This window comes from Oncorhynchus nerka, linkage group LG20 (genome assembly GCF_034236695.1).
Source record: "Oncorhynchus nerka isolate Pitt River linkage group LG20, Oner_Uvic_2.0, whole genome shotgun sequence".
Classification (NCBI taxonomy): domain Eukaryota; kingdom Metazoa; phylum Chordata; class Actinopteri; order Salmoniformes; family Salmonidae; genus Oncorhynchus; species Oncorhynchus nerka.
Genome location: NC_088415.1, coordinates 23088225 through 23107694, shown reverse-complemented (window position 1 = coordinate 23107694; position 19470 = coordinate 23088225). Strand labels below are relative to the sequence as shown.

Genomic DNA, 19470 nt, shown 5'->3' with positions numbered 1-19470 from the left:
GCGCGATCTGCGTCAGAAAAAGGAATGACTTCTACTTGATCCCTTGGCAACGAAGACGCTCGTTGACGCATGCGAGCAGTGTGGGTGCAATAATTGAATAACATAGATTCCTAAATGTATTTTGCAATGTTTGCGCCCACGATGCGAGCGGTGTGGTCAGTCTATATTACACGGGTAGAATCTATTGATAATCTTAAAGAAGATCTCCTTTACTTTATTGGTCACCATAAATTTGTGTGGAGTGAGCCAAGCATGGCGTCAGTTTAAATCAAACGATTGAAATCCAACAAAAAAAATATATCCCCTATTAAACTATTGTTGAATTTCTTATCTAGTAAACCTATGCCATTCACCTGGATATTGCTTAGATTAGATGTTCCAAAATATGCATTATTCTGAAGATTTTATCCCACTAGGTATAGCTTTTATAAGTGTCATATTCCATATTCCATATTCCATAAATCTCTGCTTAAATAGATTCCCACGACTACTAACTAATTGGCTGACAAGGACAATGTTTTTCGAGAACCAATTACGGTAAAATAACATCTTGTTTCTATGTAATATCTACCCATTATTCCATATAAAACATTTATGAGGTGAAAAGTTCTGTTTATACAGCAAAGGCCAGCACATTATAGCCTGTTTGTGAAAAGCCACCAATTTCACAGGAAGTTTACCCTCGTGAGTGATTTGTCTGTGGTACTACATTTCCCATCAACCACCATTCTTATCTTGTACTCTCAGCTGAGTGATCTGACAGCGACCGACCGCTTCTTCCCCAATCGCTCAGCAGCCGGGGAGAGGCGAAGGGCAAAGGAACAGCAATCATGGAGCAGTTGTAGGGGATAATGGACAAGCCTCTCCTTCCGGAAGAAAGCAAAGAAACTAAAGCTACTCGACCGAAAACGTAATTCCCAAAGCGTCAACGAGAAACACAAGAGTATCAATCATGCAGTTCAAATACAGAATAATCGAATAATCTATTCCAACGAAAGGGTTCTCTGTGATCCTTCAAGGTTGGAACCGCTTCAAGCCGTCCCGTCCCCACATTGTACGTCGCTGGCGCATCGGCCGCGGTTGATCGATCACCATCGTCCATAGTATGTCCGTGGAGGACCAGCACTATTCCGACGCGATGCGGGTGCTAGAGGCCGGACCGGAGTGGCTACGAGCCGAGATCGAGCGCCTTTCCCGGGAGCTGAGTGAGACTACCCATGAGAAGATCCAGGCGGCAGAGTACGGGCTGGCGGTGCTGGAGGAGAAGCAGCAGCTGAAACAGCAGTATGACGACCTGGAGATCGAATACGAGACCGTGCGCCAGGAACTGGACATGCTCAAAGAGGTAGGCATATACCTAGTAGTCTTCTACTGGTGTCTATTCACTGCATTAAATGTACAGTGCTATAAAATACCATAGATTTTATGTTTGCATGAATGATATAGGCCCTGTGCTTATTTATTCTTGGCAGCTGTAGGCCTAGCCTATGATATGTCCTGAAATGCCATTATTGTTTTTTACATTCTATTCTGACAAGTGCTCCCCACCCCACAAGGTCAACTGTAAGGGGGGGTGAGGAGATGATCATGTATTTGTAACCTTGCCTCATGCTCTATCAGTGATTCCCCTGGCGTCTGTGGGTGCATTGATATTCTTTCCGTACTGCCTCTTCTCTCTAGCTCCATGCTTAGTAATATTTGCATGCCCATACAGTGTTTGCTGTGTATAGTCATTTTCTGTGGGATTTGAAATGTGAACTCTAATACATTGCACCACTGAAATAGTACTCTGATGAAGATGAAGGTGAAGATGATTTATCTGACCAGTGCTGAAAGTTCTATCATCACAAATGTATTTGAGTAATAGTTATCCACTGACACCCTGCTTATTAAAGCGTTTTGATCGTTTATGAAAAGCGCTGTAGAAATGTAATAAATTATTATTATTCATGTGTAACTAATTAAAAAGTGGACATTCACTCCATTGCTTTTGGTTGATATGGTTTCATTTCTAATTTACACACACACATGAAAGCTTTCAAATGCTCATTAAGACAGTACTCTTACTAAAGCAGTCTCCCAAACCAGAGGACCTGAATGATCTGGTATTTCCAGTACGGTTTGAAAGAGGCGGGCATGTGGTTTTTGAATTTTGAAAGTTCCCGCCTGAAAAAGAGGAAGGATGAGTAACTTATTAATGGAGGGAACTGAAGGAGTTCTGACCATTCAGGAATGGGAGGAATGCTGACTGTTAGTCAGGGCAGGGAGACAGGATAAAGGACTGTCCTGTGTTTCCAAACTGGGAAAACCTCTTTCCCACTTAAATTTCACATGCCAGTCCTAGATCTCTCTTCCCTTTCCTGGCAGAGGTTTCAGCAGCCTTGTGATTTTGATTAGGAGAGAGAGAGAGCAGGGTAAGAACTGGGTTAGGGAGTAAGCGAGTCAGAGTGAACCGCTGCAGCAGCTGAACAGCTCACGTGTCCCAGGGCAGTTTGGTAGAAAAAGGGGATGCCCTCTTCAGCAGTGAGGAGATTTCTGCCCAGAGCGTCACTTCATGGCCTGGATGAGTTGCTTCCTGCTATGTGGAACCCATTTCTGAGGGGTTCCACTAGTTAGCACAGCCACAAAGTCCGATTCCACAGCCACAAAGTCAAAATTGGCTACAAACATGATCTTTTTGGTTTAAGGTTAGGGTTACATTTGACATTTACATTTTAGTAATTTATCACGACTTACAGTAATGATTACATACATTTTGATACTTATTTTAAGGTTTAGAAATACAGTTGTAAGAAGATAAATTCTGGAAATTTACATTTACATTTAAGTCATTTAGCAGACGCTCTTATCCAGAGTGACTTACAAATGGTTGGGGTTTATGACTTTGTGGGTATAGAAGCTAGTGACGACTCTGAGATCTTTACATCCCTCTTTCTTCCCACATGACTAGAATAGACCAATCATTAGTGCACAGTGGGCCGGGTACCCCATGATGCTTCACTCCTCCTTGTCTCGCTTAACATGTGCACAGCTCCCTTGGGTGTGTGAATATGTGAGTGGGTTGAGGAATGAGACGGAAAGAGCGATGGAGGAGGGAGGCAGAGGGAGAGAGGTACCCTTGGCCGAACAGATATGACGCAGTAAAATCTGAAGGAAATTAGCTCATTGTTTCTCTCGATTCCCCCTCTACTCAGTCTTCTCTCCCTTTTTCTTTCCTTCCCTATTGCATGTCTGGCTTTCTATCCCTCCTCTCCCCTTCTTCCTCTGTGCATCGTGGCTGGGTTTCAGAGAGGTTTTCTTGGGGCTGTCTCAGCAGCCTCTCTTCTGCGTTCCCATGCATTCCCCTGGCCAGAATCTCAGAATAACAACATGAAACCTCTGAATAGAGGAAACAGACTGGAAGCAAGCAAGAATGGTAACCATGGCAGTAAAAGACAGAGAATAGGATAAACTGGTTGCTCCTAGATACAGATGGAGTGCTTTTGTTTTTCTTCTGCTTTTTTGATTATTTTCCAAGCCAACAATTGTTTCAAAAAGCATTGCATTTTTGTCTGACTTATGAAGTTAGTGACCCATTGACAATGGTGTAATGAACAAATGTCCAATGTTTGTTTGATTGATTCTGGTTTGATGATCAGTCAAACGTTGTCTATTTGGAAATCAGTTCATTGTTTGTCTGGCTGCCATTTGTGGGCCTATTGTAGATATTGCTATATTTTTTAACCTTTTATTTAAGTATTCAAGTGTCAGTTAAGAACAAATTCTTATTTACAATGACCTCCTAGGAAAAGTGGGTTAACTGCCTTGTTCAGGGGCAGAACAACATATTTTTACCTAGTCACTTCGGGGATTTGATCTACCAACCTTTCGGTTACTGGCCCAACGCTCTAACCACTAGGCTACCTGCCGGCCATTTGCATTGAGTCATGCCTGGATCCGAATGGTGTCGAAATCGAATTTATATTTTGCCATTTTAGTGGCTACCCTCATAGCCTAGCTGAGGAGATGACATCATTGCCATGATAAATGTGTTTCTTCCTCTCCGCTTGGTAGATGAAACAATGGTTTCATTACTGCCAGTGTTAGATGTATGGTCAAGTCCTGGCTGATACTAGCCTTCTGTCCAACACTACTTTTTAGTATTAGAAATCCCAGAGTGCAAAGAACCTTGGTGTGACCTTGGACAACACCCTGTCAATCTATGCGAACATCAAAGCAGTGACTCGCTCCTGCAGGTTCATGCTCTACAACGTCTGTAGATTACGACCTTTCCTCACACAGGAAGCAGCGCAGATCCTAATCCAGGCACTTGTCATCTCCCGTCTAGACTACCGCAACTCTCTGTTGGCTGGGCTCCCCGCTTGTGCCATCAAACCCCTGCACCTTATCTAGAAAGCCGCAGCCCACCGGATGTTCAACCTTCCTAAATTCTCCCATGTCACCCTGCTCCTCTGCACACTCCACTGTCTTCCAGTCGAAGCTCGCATCATCTTCCAGACCATGGTGCTTACCTACGGAGCAGCAAGAGGAACTGCACCTCCTTACATTCAGGCTGTACTCAAACCCTACATCCCAATCCGAGCACTCTGTTCCACCACCTCTGGTCTCTTGGCCCTCCCACCCATACGAGAGGTCAGCTCCCACTCAGCCCAGTCAAAGCTCCTCTCAGTCCTGATGGAACAAGCTTCCCCCTAAAGTCAGGACAGCAGACAGCAGTCTCTACCATCTTTGGAAAACGTCTGAAACCCTACCTCTTTGAAGAGCCCAGCTCGACGCCCCCTTCCTTACTTTTATTTTTCCACTAGCACTGACTTTGCTGATAAATACTTTGCTGAGGGAAAATGTACATGATACGATTGCAATTTGTTGTTGTCTCACCTAGCTATCTGAAGATAAATCCATTAATTGTAAGTCACTGGATAAGTGTGAAAATGTTTAATGTAAGAAATATCCCATCTGTGTAGCCATTAACCACAATAATAACCAGAGGGCAGTGATATCCGGGGATTGTTGTGTTGTCTGGTACTGTGCCTTTAGAGTTAAACGTTGGCCGTAGGTCATTGGTCAAGGTTCATTGTAAAAGGTGACTCTAAAAGGAAAAACATTTCCCCTCCCCCTCTTCCATCTTCCCCCTCCCCCGTCGGCCCTAAGCTTTCTCTCCCAGCCCTCCTCTCCCTCTGTGGTGGTGTGTGGAGGCAGGAAGCTCTGTTATCAGGAAAGAGGACGGGGGAAAAACAGATCCCTTTCAACTCTGACTTCCTCTAGTTCACTGTGGGATAGCAGCTGGGTACCTGGTTAACATGGTCAGAGACAAAAGAGGCCTGTCTAAAAATACACCTTATCTATATCTGTGGGAAATATAATAATCATTCAAAATGTCTTCATATTTCATATTATACAGGATGCCTGAATATAGTTATCTGTTACAGAAGAGACGAGTTGTTCTGTTGAAACAAACTCTTAGCTTAGATGGCCTCTTGAAGTACAGTGCACTCATGGCATTATAGGTCTTCAGTCACAATGGGTTGTCTGAATTCAAATAGCTCATTTCATTTTGTCTGTCACTGTGTGTTGAGTTAGGGCAGTGCTATTAGGAGCAATTCTGGTTTACTGCTATTAGTTTTCTTTAGCAACTGCAAACGGTCTAGCTGACCTCTACAAACAGAATGTTGGCTGTCCTTTGTCTCTAGGGGTATTTAAGACTGTTGGACTACTGTCTAGTCAGGTAAATGTCATGTTGAATGACCATTGTCTCTGCAGATGGTTGTACCTGGTTACTATTTACCCTGCTGAATACCATGTTTGGTTTTCCTTTCTCTTTGCCGGTCCTCTCTGAGGACTTAGACAGGTCGGAATAAAAGACCTGGAAGATTTACACCGTACTGTCTGTCCAACACTGAACCCTGTCCAGATACACACACTCAGCCTGTGTGTATGTAAGTAATATTTGTTGCGTGTTTAAAATGACTTTTTTTTTTACTCTTTTGTTCCAATCTGGGTGGAACAAGCAGGTCAGAAGTCCTCTTTGGCAGTGAGCAAAGTCCAGCTGCAATGGTATACAGTAGGTCTAACCCCGGGGGCAGTCAACGACAGACCTGAAGAAGAGGACACACACACTAGTCCACACCACTTGGGAGGCAGTGTGCCTGTGAATAAGTGTGACTGAGTCTGCTGTTCTGCAGACTATGGCTTTACAGCAGCTACCTGCTGCTGCAGAATGGCATATAATGGAACATGAGAGACCATCCATGAGGCTATAACTATGGATGGATTTGATATAGTATATGTTGAGGATATTTTCTGTTTTTCTATAGGTCCATCCACTGAATACTTACATGATTTCCCCCACATGTTGTTTTCACGTTTTCTAGTAGAAAGTGTTCAAGGAATCCTACTGCCCTCCTAATTGCTAGTCGCCTTGAATTACTGCTCCCATACTGCTCAGGCTTTAGATTCATACTACTGGTATATTATCATTCAATCTCTTTATATTCCATAGGACTCATAGCTATAACGTAAGGTTGCGATCTCTTGTCAATGTTTGTGAGTGAGTGGACTGGTGGCAAGCTAACGTTCCCTCCCTAATCTTACACCCACCTCACAGGGGTAGAGGGTGCTTACTGCTTGGTGACTGTTGCTAGCTACCCATTGATAGCCCATAGCGAGGGGAAGTGGGTGGCGGTCTGAGCTAGCTGCAACGGCTACGCTGGATTAGTGTCCATCTGTTGTCCAGTGAGACCTACATCTTGGGTCACTTGGCTCCCAGCCCCTGTGAGGTGTTTTGGGGTGTTTCTCAATAGTTTAAAGTGGTTTCCTCTCCTCGTCTCCTTTCCGTCATCTCCTTCATCTTCAATGATCAGATCGTATCAAAACACAACATACATTCTTTTTTTTCTTCATAGTGTAGGTTTATAAGAGGAGGTTTAGTACATCCTTTAGTTCTATAAAGTAATAAAGGTACTCACCACCCTGAGATGTGAAGACTGTGGACTTTCACCTCTTACATTAACCATTTACGCTCGTGGGAATTGGCCTATATGGATAGAAATGTTTCTAAGAAATATGAAAAGCATATGCACAACAATGGTAGCCATTGAAAGGGAACATTTTAGATATTATGGGAAAATTTATTAGAAACAACAGTTCACTGGACACAAGACTGAATCAAGACTGAATCCACACATTACACTATTGATTTTATGTGCATTGTACATTTCATTTTTTGATATCGAAATCTGAAAATACTCTGGAGATAATTCAGTAACATGATAAGACTATTCTGCGGGGTAGGTGCAACAGGACAAAAACACTACAAGGCTTTGAGTGAGAGGACTAGCTGGTGTCTCCAAGTGGACACAAACCTCCAAAGTGTGCACAACTCCTAAGCAATTTCAATTCACTTTTATGACGTAAAGAAGAGTCGACTATAAGGTACTTGAGCTCCTAGCTGTGCCGTTGAGGAACTAGAGCAAGCACACTTGTAGTTGTTTAATTTGGAACACAACCCTGCATCCCCGCCATCACACAATTACTGTTGTTGTTTATGGAATCCAAGAACGGTCCATTAGAAATCGCAATCTGGGTCAGGTGGGAAAGATTTAAAAGCTTCTTCTGTTGCCAACATGATTAGCTAAGTTATAAAATACGATCTTACAGTGTAAGACTTTCACAAGGCAATTCAGAGAAACAGATCGTCATTTTGGTGCACATAGAAAATAGTCATGAGTGCATTCAGGTGCGTGTGCCCCGGCAAATTTTCTGCACAATGAACAAACAGGCTCATTCTGTTCAGACCAATCCAGGGTATGATGCCATGGCATTTTGTAGTTGTACATCAAACATAGTGATCATAAGCGTTGACATTGGATATGACATGAGTTTTATGGTTTGAAATTGTATGGTACACATTTGGACTCGCAGGTGTTTGACTTGGTTGTATGACGTCAAAGCACTATTTAATATAATCTTCAATGTCTTACTTTCAAAATACATCAAGTCATCTTAATTTACAGCATATCCCTCTCAGACAACAAACAATTTGCAAATGTTACCCAATTAGCCCAAAACTGAAATGGAGATTTCCTCAACCCCAATCTTAATCATGACTCTTATAGGGATGAGTGGTCAGGGGAAACTTCACTGATTGTGGCATATTTGTCTTGTGGTGAAGTTGAGGCATGATGTGACATTATCTCAAGCAACTGTTGCTGTTACATGTGACATTCTGGGTGCTTTAGAGATGCTACAAGGTTGAACAAGTGGCCATAAAGATGTCAGCTTTCTCCAATTATTAGGGGACCAGACAGCAGACCCATAGAACATATAGCCAGATGGCCCATAGCCTTCTCTTTCCATCTTTTTCCTTCTCTTTCCATCTTTTTCCTTCTCTATCAATCTTTTTCCATCTTTTTCCTTCTCTTTCCATCTCTTTCCATCTTTTTCCTTCTCTTTCCATATTTTTCCTTCTCTTTCCATCTCTTTCCATCTTTTTCCTTCTCTTTCCATCTTTTTCCTTCTCTTTCCATCTTCTTCCTTCTCTTTCCATCTTTTTCCTTCTCTTTCCATCTTTTTCCTTCTCTTTCCATCTTTTTCCTTCTCTTTCCATCTTTTTCCTTCTCTTTCCATCTTTTTCCCTCTCTTTCCATCTCTTTCCATCTTTTTCCTTCTCTTTCCATCTTTTTCCTTCTCTTTCCATCTCTTTCCATATTTTTCCTTCTCTTTCCATCTTTTTCCTTCTCTTTCCATCTTTTCCCTTCTCTTTCCATCTTTTTCCTTCTCTTTCCATCTTTTTCCTTCTCTTTCTGGCTGTTTCTCAACAATGCCAGACCTCTCTGTAAGTCAACACACAGTTGTCATAACAAAGGCCAGTGTTCTCTGGGTTCTTGTGGCATTATGGGGGGTGTCATTCAGCCATTTTCTCACTCACTCACTCACTCACTCACTCACTCACTCACTCACTCACTCACTCACTCACTCACTCACTCACTCACTCACTCACTCACACTCACAGCTGTGGGAGTCCAAGACACTGTTAAGTTGAATAAAAACTGCCAGCTCTGTCCTTGACTCGCTGGTCTTTGTGTGCCTGAGCCCGATGGGGTTAACAGGTCTTGGGTGTCACAGACGAAGGGAGAGTTAAACGCTCACAGAGGAGAACAAAAGACAGATTGAGAGAGGCGTCCCATTGTGGACATATTTGAAACGACAGCTCACTTTTAAATGCAAATTTACTAACGTACATATGTCCTTCAACAAATATGTTTGGTGTGACTTTAATCTCTTCCACTGTGTTTGACCTAGGATCCCCATTGGATCCATTTTAAAAATAGGAGGAGGATAACACAGTCCCATCTGCTGCCTTATAAGGGAAGAAATGTCGGAAAGTTTGATTGTAGTCCAACAGTTGGATTGGACTCTGGTAGTAGGTAGTTTTTGTCTGGTGAGTTTGCCCCAGTATGGAGCCCTGATGGTGGGGTTGGTCAGAGATGGACAGGGCCTCCCTCCCTGGAGCCATCAAACCGTGTGTGTTTGATGGGGCTTCTTCTCTAAACTATGTCCCTCCTCCTGCCCTCTCCCCGTATTGTAGAGGGTATTTTAACAAGCCCTTTCATCTGTGGCGGCCCTGCGCCGGACATCCACTCCGCAATTAAGGGGTAATCTTTTCTAAATGGCACTAAATAAAGTCCCAAATCCCCTCCCTTCTGGGCCTAAGAGGATGAATCCCAGCCACTGTGCTCAGGGCTTACGGAGGTCTGGGAGCCAGGCCAGAGCCCAGTAACACTCCACGCTCAGCCCAGGGAAGGGAGTGCCTGTCTGGGTGCTGCTGCCTGACCCTCCCCTTCCTGGTGCTCTGTCGTGCTTCTCTGGTCAGATAGAGAGATAGAGGATGTGCGGGTCCAGTGGGCAGTAGAGCAGAAAGCAATGTCAGCAATGACTCAAAAACACGACCTTCAGAAAAGAGTTCCACTCTAGATTTGTCAAGTGAAGCCAACATTCTGTATCTGGTGTAACTACAATCACTTGGACCGAGCTATCGTATATGGTGCCTTGGACTGTACCCGACTGCTGTTAGCCTGGATGAATAAAGGGCTTTTGTTTCTACCATCAGTGATGGATAAAGGACCAGCAGGCTGTATTAATCACAGATCAAGTGTATGTTGGTTGCTGGGTGTTTAAGTCTGAGGTACTGTACAGTGAAGCACTGAGTTGTTTGGTGGCTCTACTGAAACAGGAGCTGAGTGTAAGTGAAGCAGAGCACAGGGCCAGGGTGGTTCTACTGAAACAGGAGCTGAGTGAAGCAGAGCACAGGGCCAGGGTGACTCTACTGAAACAGGAGCTGAGTGTAAGTGAAGCAGAGCACAGGGCCAGGGTGGTTCTACTGAAACAGGAGCTGAGTGAAGCAGAGCACAGGGCCAGGGTGGCTGTACTGAAACAGGAGCTGAGTGAAGCAGAGCACAGGGCCAGGGTGGTTCTACTGAAACAGGAGCTGAGTGAAGCAGAGCACAGGGCCAGGGTGGTTCTACTGAAACGGGAGCTGAGTGAAGCAGAGCACAGGGCCAGGGTGGCTGTACTGAAACAGGAGCTGAGTGAAGCAGAGCACAGGGCCAGGGTGGTTCTACTGAAACGGGAGCTGAGTGAAGCAGTGCACAGGGCCAGGGTGGCTCTACTGAAACAGGAGCTGAGTGAAGCAGAGCACAGGGCCAGGGTGGCTGTACTGAAACAGGAGCTGAGTGAAGCAGAGCACAGGGCCAGGGTGGTTCTACTGAAACAGGAGCTGAGTGAAGCAGAGCACAGGGCCAGGGTGGTTCTACTGAAACAGGAGCTGAGTGTAAGTGAAGCAGAGCACAGGGCCAGGGTGGTTCTACTGAAACGGGAGCTGAGTGAAGCAGAGCACAGGGCCAGGGTGGCTCTACTGAAACAGGAGCTGAGTGTAAGTGAAGCAGAGCACAGGGCCAGGGTGGCTCTACTGAAACGGGAGCTGAGTGTAAGTGAAGCAGAGCACAGGGCCAGGGTGGTTCTACTGAAACGGGAGCTGAGTGTAAGTGAAGCAGAGCACAGGGCCAGGGTGGTTCTACTGAAACGGGAGCTGAGTGTAAGTGAAGCAGAGCACAGGGCCAGGGTGGTTCTACTGAAACAGGAGCTGAGTGAAGCAGAGCACAGGGCCAGGGTGGTTCTACTGAAACAGGAGCTGAGTGAAGCAGAGCACAGGGCCAGGGTGGTTCTACTGAAATGGGAGCTGAGTGTAAGTGAAGCAGAGCACAGGGCCAGGGTGGCTCTACTGAAACAGGAGCTGAGTGTAAGTGAAGCAGAGCACAGGGCCAGGGTGGTTCTACTGAAACGGGAGCTGAGTGAAGCAGAGCACAGGGCCAGGGTGGCTCTACTGAAACAGGAGCTGAGTGTAAGTGAAGCAGAGCACAGGGCCAGGGTGGCTCTACTGAAACGGGAGCTGAGTGTAAGTGAAGCAGAGCACAGGGCCAGGGTGGTTCTACTGAAACGGGAGCTGAGTGTAAGTGAAGCAGAGCACAGGGCCAGGGTGGTTCTACTGAAACGGGAGCTGAGTGTAAGTGAAGCAGAGCACAGGGCCAGGGTGGCTCTACTGAAACGGGAGCTGAGTGTAAGTGAAGCAGAGCACAGGGCCAGGGTGGCTCTACTGAAACGGGAGCTGAGTGTAAGTGAAGCAGAGCACAGGGCCAGGGTGGTTCTACTGAAACAGGAGCTGAGTGAAGCAGAGCACAGGGCCAGGGTGGTTCTACTGAAATGGGAGCTGAGTGTAAGTGAAGCAGAGCACAGGGCCAGGGTGGCTCTACTGAAACAGGAGCTGAGTGTAAGTGAAGCAGAGCACAGGGCCAGGGTAGTTCTACTGAAACGGGAGCTGAGTTTAAGTGAAGCAGAGCACAGGGCCAGGGTGGCTCTACTGAAACGGGAGCTGAGGGTAAGTGAAGCAGAGCACAGGGCCAGGGTGGTTCTACTGAAACAGGAGCTGAGTGAAGCAGAGCACAGGGCCAGGGTGGTTCTACTGAAACAGGAGCTGAGTGAAGCAGAGCACAGGGCCAGGGTGGTTCTACTGAAACAGGAGCTGAGTGAAGCAGAGCACAGGGCCAGGGTTGCTGTATTGAAACAGGAGCTGAGTGAAGCAGAGCACAGGGCCAGGGTGGTTCTACTGAAACAGGAGCTGAGTGAAGCAGAGCACAGGGCCAGGGTGGCTATATTGAAACAGGAGCTGAGTGAAGCAGAGCACAGGGCCAGGGTGGCTATATTGAAACAGGAGCTGAGTGAAGCAGAGCACAGGGCCAGGGTGGCTGTATTGAAGCAGGAGCTGAGTGAAGCAGAGCACAGGGCCAGGGTGGCTGTATTGAAACAGGAGCTGAGTGAAGCAGAGCACAGGGCCAGGGTGGCTGTATTGAAACAGGAGCTGAGTGAAGCAGATCACAGGGCCAGGGTGGCTGTATTGAAACAGGAGCTGAGTGAAGCAGATCACAGGGCCAGGGTGGCTGTATTGAAACAGGAGCTGAGTGAAGCAGAGCACAGGGCCAGGGTGGCTGTATTGAAACAGGAGCTGAGTGAAGCAGAGCACAGGGCCAGGGTGGCTGTATTGAAACAGGAGCGGAGTGAAGCAGAGCAGAGGGCCAGGGTGGCTGTATTGAAACAGGAGCTGAGTGAAGCAGAGCACAGGGCCAGGGTGGCTGTATTGAAACAGGAGCTGAGTGAAGCAGAGCACAGGGCCAGGGTGGCTGTATTGAAACAGGAGCTGAGTGAAGCAGAGCACAGGGCCAGGGTGGCTGTATTGAAACAGGAGCTGAGTGAAGCAGAGCACAGGGCCAGGGTGGCTGTATTGAAACAGGAGCGGAGTGAAGCAGAGCACAGGGCCAGGGTGGCTGTATTGAAACAGGAGCTGAGTGAAGCAGAGCACAGGGCCAGGGTGGCTGTATTGAAACAGGAGCTGAGTGAAGCAGAGCACAGGGCCAGGGTGGCTGTATTGAAACAGGAGCTGAGTGAAGCAGAGCACAGGGCCAGGGTGGCTGTATTGAAACAGGAGCTGAGTGAAGCAGAGCACAGGGCCAGGGTGGCTGTATTGAAACAGGAGCTGAGTGAAGCAGAGCACAGGGCCAGGGTGGCTGTATTGAAACAGGAGCTGAGTGAAGCAGAGCACAGGGCCAGGGTGGCTGTATTGAAACAGGAGCTGAGTGAAGCAGAGCACAGGGCCAGGGTGGCTGTATTGAAACAGTCAATCAATCAAATGTATTCAGAAAGCCCTTTTTTTACATCAACAGTTGTCACCAAGTGCTATACAGAAACCCAGCCTAAAATCCCAAACAGCAAGCAATACAGATGTAGAAGCACGGTGGCTAGGAAAAACTCCTTAGAGAGACAGGAATTTAAGAAGAAACCTAGAGAGGAACCAGGCTCTGAGGGGTGGCCAGTCCTCTTCAGGCTGTGCCGGGTGGAGATTATGAGAAGACATGGCCATTAAGGCCAGATTAAGGCCAGGAGCTGAGTGTTTGTGAAGCAGGGTAGTGGCTGGGTGGTGTGGCAGGGGGAGGAGCTGTGTTCAGTTATGAGGTTTGGTGAAGGTGCGTCTCTGGTGGGAGGGTTAGTCAGGTGAACTGTTGCTGTTTGCTTTGGGAGACAGCAGCCATGACATCAGCAAGAGTAAAGGTTTAGAATTTCAGGTGCCTGCTATTATGTTTCAGGTGCCTGGTATTTCCAGGGTATCTGTTATATAACTTCTCTGGGTTTTACTGTAGTGCAACACACATGATGGACAGCACGTGGAGACTGACTGCCCCCTTGCCTAGTTAAGTATATAGTACGCAGGATGGTGTCATTACTGACTGCTCCCTTGCCTAGTTAAGTATATAGTACGCAGGATGGTATCATTACTGACTGCTCCCTTGCCTAGTTAAGTATATAGTACGCAGGATGGTATCATTACTGACTGCTCCCTTGTCTAGTTAAGTATATAGTACGCAGGATGGTATCATTACTGACTGCTCCCTTGCCTAGTTAAGTATATAGTACGCAGGATGGTGTCATTACTGACTGCTCCATTGCCTAGTTAAGTATATAGTACGCAGGATGGTGTCATTACTGACTGCTCCCTTGCCTAGTTAAGTATATAGTACGCAGGATGGTAACATTACTGACTGCCCCCTTGCCTAGTTAAGTATATAGTACGCAGGATGGTGTCATTACTGACTGCAGTCGAAGCTCTCTCGCCACGATCTGATATCAAGCAGCTTACCTGTGTCTCGTCAAAATCCCTCTCACTGGCCAACTCTCATTGACCGTGTCTCTCAGTCTTATCAGACTTGGTGTGGTAGAAGTTCATGTTCATGTATCTGTTATATAACTTCTCTGGATTTTACTGTAGTGCAACACACATGATGGACAGCACGTGGAGACTGACTGCCCCCTTGTCTAGTTAAGTATATAGTACGCAGGATGGTATCATTACTGACTGCTCCGTTGTCTAGTTAAGTATATAGTACGCAGGATGGTATCATTACTGACTGCTCCCTTGTCTAGTTAAGTATATAGTACGCAGGATGGTATCATTACTGACTGCTCCCTTGCCTAGTTAAGTATATAGTACGCAGGATGGTATCATTACTGACTGCTCCCTTGCCTAGTTAAGTATATAGTACGCAGGATGGTATCATTACTGACTGCCCCATTGCCTAGTTAAGTATATAGTACGCAGGATGGTAACATTACTGACTGCTCCCTTGTCTAGTTAAGTATATAGTACGCAGGATGGTATCATTACTGACTGCTCCCTTGTCTAGTTAAGTATATAGTACGCAGGATGGTATCATTACTGACTGCTCCCTTGCCTAGTTAAGTATATAGTACGCAGGATGGTATCATTACTGACTGCTCCCTTGCCTAGTTAAGTATATAGTACGCAGGATGGTATCATTACTGACTGCCCCATTGCCTAGTTAAGTATATAGTACGCAGGATGGTAACATTACTGACTGCTCCCTTGCCTAGTTAAGTATATAGTACGCAGGATGGTGTCATTACTGACTGCTCCCTTGCCTAGTTAAGTATATAGTACGCAGGATGGTGTCATTACTGACTGCTCCCTTGCCTAGTTAAGTATATAGTACGCAGGATGGTAACATTACTGACTGCCCCCTTGCCTAGTTAAGTATATAGTACGCAGGATGGTATCATTACTGACTGCTCCCTTGCCTAGTTAAGTATATAGTACGCAGGATGGTATCATTACTGACTGCTCCCTTGCCTAGTTAAGTATATAGTACGCAGGATGGTATCATTACTGACTGCTCCCTTGCCTAGTTAAGTATATAGTACGCAGGATGGTATCATTACTGACTGCTCCCTTGCCTAGTTAAGTATATAGTACACAGGATGGTATCATTACTGACTGCCCCCTTGCCTAGTTAAGTATATAGTACGCAGGATGGTGTCATTACTGACTGCCCCCTTGCCTAGTTAAGTATATAGTATGCAGGATGGTGTCATTACTGACTGCTCCCTTGTCTAGTTAAGTATATAGTATGCAGGATGGTGTCATTACTGACTGCCCCCTTGTCTAGTTAAGTATATAGTACGCAGGATGGTATCATTACTGACTGCTCCCTTGCCTAGTTAAGTATATAGTATGCAGGATGGTGTCATTACTGACTGCCCCCTTGCCTAGTTAAGTATATAGTACGCAGGATGGTATCATTACTGATTGCTCCCTTGCCTAGTTAAGTATATAGTACGCAGGATGGTGTCATTACTGACTGCCCCCTTGCCTAGTTAAGTATATAGTACGCAGGATGGTGTCATTACTGACTGCTCCCTTGTCTAGTTAAGTATATAGTACGCAGGATGGTGTCATTACTGACTGCCCCCTTGTCTAGTTAAGTATATAGTACGCAGAATGGTGTCATTACTGACTGCTCCCTTGTCTAGTTAAGTATATAGTATGCAGGATGGTGTCATTACTGACTGCTCCCTTGTCTAGTTAAGTATATAGTACGCAGGATGGTGTCATTACTTACTGCCCCCTTGTCTAGTTAAGTATATAGTACGCAGGATGGTATCATTACTGACTGCTCCCTTGCCTAGTTAAGTATATAGTACGCAGGATGGTGTCATTACTGACTGCCCCCTTGCCTAGTTAAGTATATAGTACGCAGGATGGTGTCATTACTGACTGCAGTGGAAGCTCTCTCGCCACGATCTGATATCAAGCAGCTTACCTGTGTCTCGTCAAAATCCCTCTCACTGGCCAACTCTCATTGACCGTGTCTCTCAGTCTTATCAGACTTAGTGTGGTAGAAGTTCATGTTCATGGGGATTTTGACTCACTTCAGACACCGTTTCTAAACACATGCCCTGTTGAGTCCGCCACCTCTCTGTTGTGGTGGGGCCATGCCCCCCGCCCCCAGGATGCCAACCTAGAGCGGGTTAAATCCCAGACCCCCATCTGCCCTCTCTAGTGCAGTATGGACCCCAGATTACAGCACCGGGCCATATTAGCTGTATTTAGCTTTCGGAGGGTATTAGACTGAGGATAACGGCAATTTGGGGTTTTCCTCAACCACCCGGAGTACCCCTGGAATTCAGGAGGGCATAAAGAGACAAAGTGTGTGTGTGTGTGTGTGGAATAGTGATTGTTTCTTTGGACATTAGATCGAGGCAGCTCTGAATTAATTAATCCAGTCACAGTGCATTGAGAGTAGCAGTACAGTGGCCCAGCAGGGTCATTCTTCCACTAGTGTAATCCTGTTAGTGGAGCACTATGGCCAGATCAGGCTATAAGTAGAGGGTGAGGTCATCATGGCGGGCCTGAGATCCTCTGTCACGATGTTAGGGTTTAAACAGAAGAGCTCTGGTCTCTGTGTACGGCTGACATTCTCCTGCCTCCTCCACTCATCGCCTTCATAAATCCCTCAACACAAAGAACCCAATGTGTTTGAATGGGCCATCTGAGACCATGTGTGCATGCCTGTGTGCGTGTATGTTACAGAGTTGGTGCTGTGAACTGACGGAGGGGAGCCTCTCCTTCCCCACTTCTCCCCCCCTCTCCTGTCCTCCTCCTCTTTCTGTTGTTTTTTATCTCTCCGTCATCACATTCTGTCCGTTCCTCAACTAGCTGATTAGGCTAGACGTTTTGTCTTCACCACAGAATGTACTCTTCAGCACATTTTTTATCTAACTTGTGTCTCTTAATTGTCTCTCTCAAATATGTCCTATATCAATGATTGTGCTGATGATTATTATTACACATATTCCGAGAGTGAAAGGCTTGTTAGTCCCATGATTTTCACTGGTGTTTGGCTAGACACTGGGTACTGTCACTGGTGTTCAGCTAGACACTGGGTACTGTCACTGGTGTTCAGCTAGACACTGGGTAATGTCACTGGTGTTCAGCTAGACACTGGGTACTGTTACTGGTGTTCAGCTAGACACTGGGTACTGTCACTGGTGTTCAGCTAGACACTGGGTACTGTCACTGGTGTTCAGCTAGACACTGGGTACTGTCACTGGTGTTCAGCTAGACACTGGGTACTGTCACTGGTGTTCAGCTAGACACTGGGTACTGTCACTGGTGTTCAGCTAGACACTGGGTACTGTCACTGGTGTTCAGCTAGACACTGGGTAATGTCACTGGTGTTCGGCTAGACACTGGGTACTGTCACTGGTGTTCGGCTAGACACTGGGTACTGTCACTGGTGTTCGGCTAGACACTGGGTACTGTCACTGGTGTTCAGCTAGACACTGGGTACTGTCACTGGTGTTCAGCTAGACACTGGGTACTGTCACTGGTGTTCGGCTAGACACTGGGTACTGTCACTGGTGTTCAGCTAGACACTGGGTACTGTCACTGGTGTTTGGCTAGACACTGGGTACTGTCACTGGTGTTCGGCTACACACTGGGTAATGTCACTGGTGTTCAGCTAGACACTGGGTACTGTCACTGGTGTTCAGCTAGACACTGGGTACTGTCACTGGTGTTTGGCTAGACACTGGGTACTGTCACTGGTGTTCGGCTACACACTGGGTAATGTCACTGGTGTTCAGCTAGACACTGGGTACTGTCACTGGTGTTTGGCTAGACACTGGGTACTGTCACTGGTGTTTGGCTAGACACTGGGAACTGTCACTGGTATTCAGCTAGACACTGGGAACTGTCACTGGTGTTCGGCTAGACACTGGGTACTGTCACTGGTGTTCAGCTAGACACTGGGTACTGTCACTGGTGTTCGGCTAGACACTGGGTACTGTCACTGGTGTTCGGCTAGACACTGGGTACTGTCACTGGTGTTCAGCTAGACACTGGGTACTGTCACTGGTGTTCAGCTAGACACTGGGTACTGTCACTGGTGTTCAGCTAGACACTGGGTACTGTCACTGGTGTTCAGCTAGACACTGGGTACTGTCACTGGTGTTCAGCTAGACACTGGGTACTGTCACTGGTGTTCAGCTAGCCACTTGGCTTAGATTCACTTACCCATACATACTATTTGTACTTGCACTGACCCTCACCTGGTTATGTAGTGTTTCTGGAGATAGGCTCTCTATTCTCTGCCTGGTCAAGAGTAAGTGCCTGTCCGTGTCAGGGTGGTTATGTGATGCTGTTTCTGCAAGTATACTGTATGTTATATAAATGGATCAGATGTGTGTGTGTGTGTTTACTTGACTCCCGCCTGCATAGTTCCTTTTATGAAAGTGTGTGGACTCTATTATCGGATCGCCATCAAACCCTGTTTATGCTCTCTGCCTTGCCAAGCGCTCCAGGCGACCTGAGATACAGTAGTTTAGTTTACACCCACACACCCCTAAAGGATCCAGGGAAACAGATAGCCTTACCACCCTACCCTGCTCCTCTCTGCTTGTTGTGAGCAACACTGTACCTTCCCTCTCCCCATTTTGTGATTTAAGACCTACAGTGCATTCAGAAAGTATTCAGACTCCTTGACTTTTTCGAAATTCTGTTACGTTACAGCCTTATTCTAAAATGGATTAAATACAAAAGAATCCTCATCAATCTAAACACAATAACCCATAATGACAAAGCGAAAACAGGTTTTTAGAAATGTTTGTAAATGTATTAAAAAACAAAAAACAGAAATACCTTATTTAGACCCTTTGCTATGATACTTGAAATTGAGCTCAGGTGCATCCTGTTTCCATTGATTATCCTTGATATGTTACTACAACTTGATTGGAGTCCACCTGTGGTAAATTCAATTGATTTGACATGATTTGGTAGGCCCAGACCTGTCTATAAAAGGTCCCACAGTTGACAGTGCATGTCAGAGCAAAAAACGAGCCACGAGGTCGAATTAATTGTCCGTAGGGCTCCAAGACAGGATTGCGTCAAGGCACAAATCTGGGGAAGGGTACCAAAAGATTTCTGCAGCATTGAAGGTCCCCAAGAACACAGTGGCCTCCATCATTCTTAAATGGAAGAAATTTGGAACCACCAAGACCCTTCCTAGAGCT

The 19470-nt window shown here is 46.1% G+C and overlaps 1 protein-coding gene across 2 annotated transcripts in view; it reads left to right on the top strand.

The window, feature by feature from the left end:
* The first annotated feature begins 774 nt into the window (after positions 1 to 774).
* LOC115102087 (protein bicaudal D homolog 2-like) overlaps positions 775 to 19470 on the top strand; it is an 89572-nt gene continuing 70876 nt past the window's right edge. For both annotated transcript variants that reach the window (XM_029621654.2, XM_029621655.2), the window contains exon 1: positions 775 to 1345. In XM_029621654.2, coding sequence (XP_029477514.2) covers positions 1106 to 1345 — 240 coding nt within the window. In that variant the 5' untranslated portion in view covers positions 775 to 1105. The remainder of the gene's footprint in view (positions 1346 to 19470) is intronic.